At 47.4% G+C, this 1,819-nt stretch overlaps 1 protein-coding gene across 2 annotated transcripts in view; it reads right to left on the bottom strand.

The window, feature by feature from the left end:
- LOC119446154 (ankyrin repeat domain-containing protein 27) overlaps positions 1 to 1,819 on the bottom strand; it is a 32,367-nt gene extending 30,548 nt beyond the window's left edge. For both annotated transcript variants that reach the window (XM_037710510.2, XM_037710511.2), the window contains exon 1: positions 1,712 to 1,819. In XM_037710510.2, coding sequence (XP_037566438.2) covers positions 1,712 to 1,733 — 22 coding nt within the window. In that variant the 5' untranslated portion in view covers positions 1,734 to 1,819. The remainder of the gene's footprint in view (positions 1 to 1,711) is intronic.

Genomic DNA, 1,819 nt, shown 5'->3' with positions numbered 1-1,819 from the left:
TTGTGGCGGTTGCATAAGAGGGCTTCGGAGGTGCGGGAGTAGGATGGCAGTCGCGTTCCGCGCCGGGCTGACATATGACGACATACATGTGATGAATTTGCTGATACATAAGCCACATATACTACCGTTACAAATGTGCTGGTTCTGTTCTCTACGGAATTACGCAATGAAACAACAAACGCTACCTAAAAATCATCACTGCAACAAACTTTCGGCTATTCCTTACATTGACGATCATTAATTGCCGATTGTTTCTGCACAATTTGTATTTCTTTTTCTAATCGGCTTTATTAATGTCTTGACACCAAACTGCGCTGCACTCCCGCTTTCTTTCACTTTCCTTCGTCAATTTATCTTCTCTGTCTCTCTTTCGGCCTGCATTGCTACCTATTATTTCATTTCAAAAAAAAAAAAAAAATTGCGGTTGCGGCTACCAACAGGCGTGAATTCGCTGATCTTACAATCCTTTCTGGAACTTCGTCACGAGTACGCGTCTGTCAGAAGGAAAGAACGAATTAGAAGACAATTAGAAGACAATTAGAAAAGTATAATGAGCGAATTAAACAGATTAAACTTATGACACAAGCGGCTGTCAAAGCACTCCGTAGTTCGATTTTTGTCTTCAATTTATTGACCACCCTCAGTGGACGACGGGCGAAACTCCGCATTACATGAACGCTGCTACGAAAATTCCGGTTCTCGCATGCAAGGATAGATTCGATGACGTACAATCCGCAATGCAAATTCTGTCCCCAGACGGCCACGTTATACCACATGGTTTGGGCGTGCCAACAGAATCCGACAATATCGGCCAAGCATAATCCGACGATAGTCGAGTGGGAGGCGACCCTGTCCAGCTCGGACCCAGAACAGCAACAAGCCCTGGTCAACCGAGCCCGGACGGCGGCAAAAGCCAATGGTCTTCCGGACTAGGAGGTCCGACCACAAAACGACTATTAATTTTCACTAATAAATGTTTTATTATCTCACTCGCACTCCAGTTACTAGACGCACAAAGCTGCGAACGCGCATTTGCAAGCGCTATAGGGCCCATTCACACTTGCGACTAGGCGAGGTCGCGCGACCAATTGCGACTGGCGACCAGAAAACTACTCAAGACGAACGATGTTCACACTTACAAATGCGACCAACGAGTCGCTAAACCGAAATGTATCACGATATGCCGTTCACGTCTGCTTGAAATGTCATCGCCGCGTAAAATAAGCGTCAGCGTATACGGACGTCCTGTTACTTCGCATCTGATTGGTTCAGCTGTTCTGCGACTGCGTTCGCGCGACTGAAAAATCGAGCAGTGAGCGACTGGCCCGAAACGGTCGCATTTCGAGAAAAGCGATCATTTGCGAATACTTGCGACTGGTCGCTTTGCGACCAACTTGGTCGCGCGACCTCGCCTAGTCCCAAGTGTGAATGGGCCCATACTCCCCTGTTCCCTCTCGATCCGCAAGCTCGAACTTGCCCCAAGCTTCCTCGAGCGCGACATTTGCCTCATCAGTACCGTAATGGCGGGTCGTGTGGGGAAACCTACTTGTAGGTTTTGCACATGTATTGTCACTTACCGCGCATGTTACATCTATAGGCTTCGACAAGCTTATGTTCCGTTCTTCTGCTGGCTCAAAATTAATAAAAACTTAGTTGTTTTCTTTTGTTGGAATGCGTCGGACCTTTCCACGTGAAATTTAATGTCACTAACCTTCCGTCTCAATCTTCCCCATCCCCAGATCCGGTTGTCGGCTTTTCTGGCGATAAACCCAACGTGGGCAAAACAGCTCGATCACTCCCACATGGCGGAAGATGCTGT

The sequence above is a fragment of the Dermacentor silvarum genome, chromosome 3, assembly GCF_013339745.2.
Source record: "Dermacentor silvarum isolate Dsil-2018 chromosome 3, BIME_Dsil_1.4, whole genome shotgun sequence".
Classification (NCBI taxonomy): Eukaryota; Metazoa; Arthropoda; class Arachnida; order Ixodida; family Ixodidae; genus Dermacentor; species Dermacentor silvarum.
The sequence above is the reverse complement of the archived record's forward strand: the minus strand, read 5'-3'. Positions and strand labels throughout refer to the sequence as shown.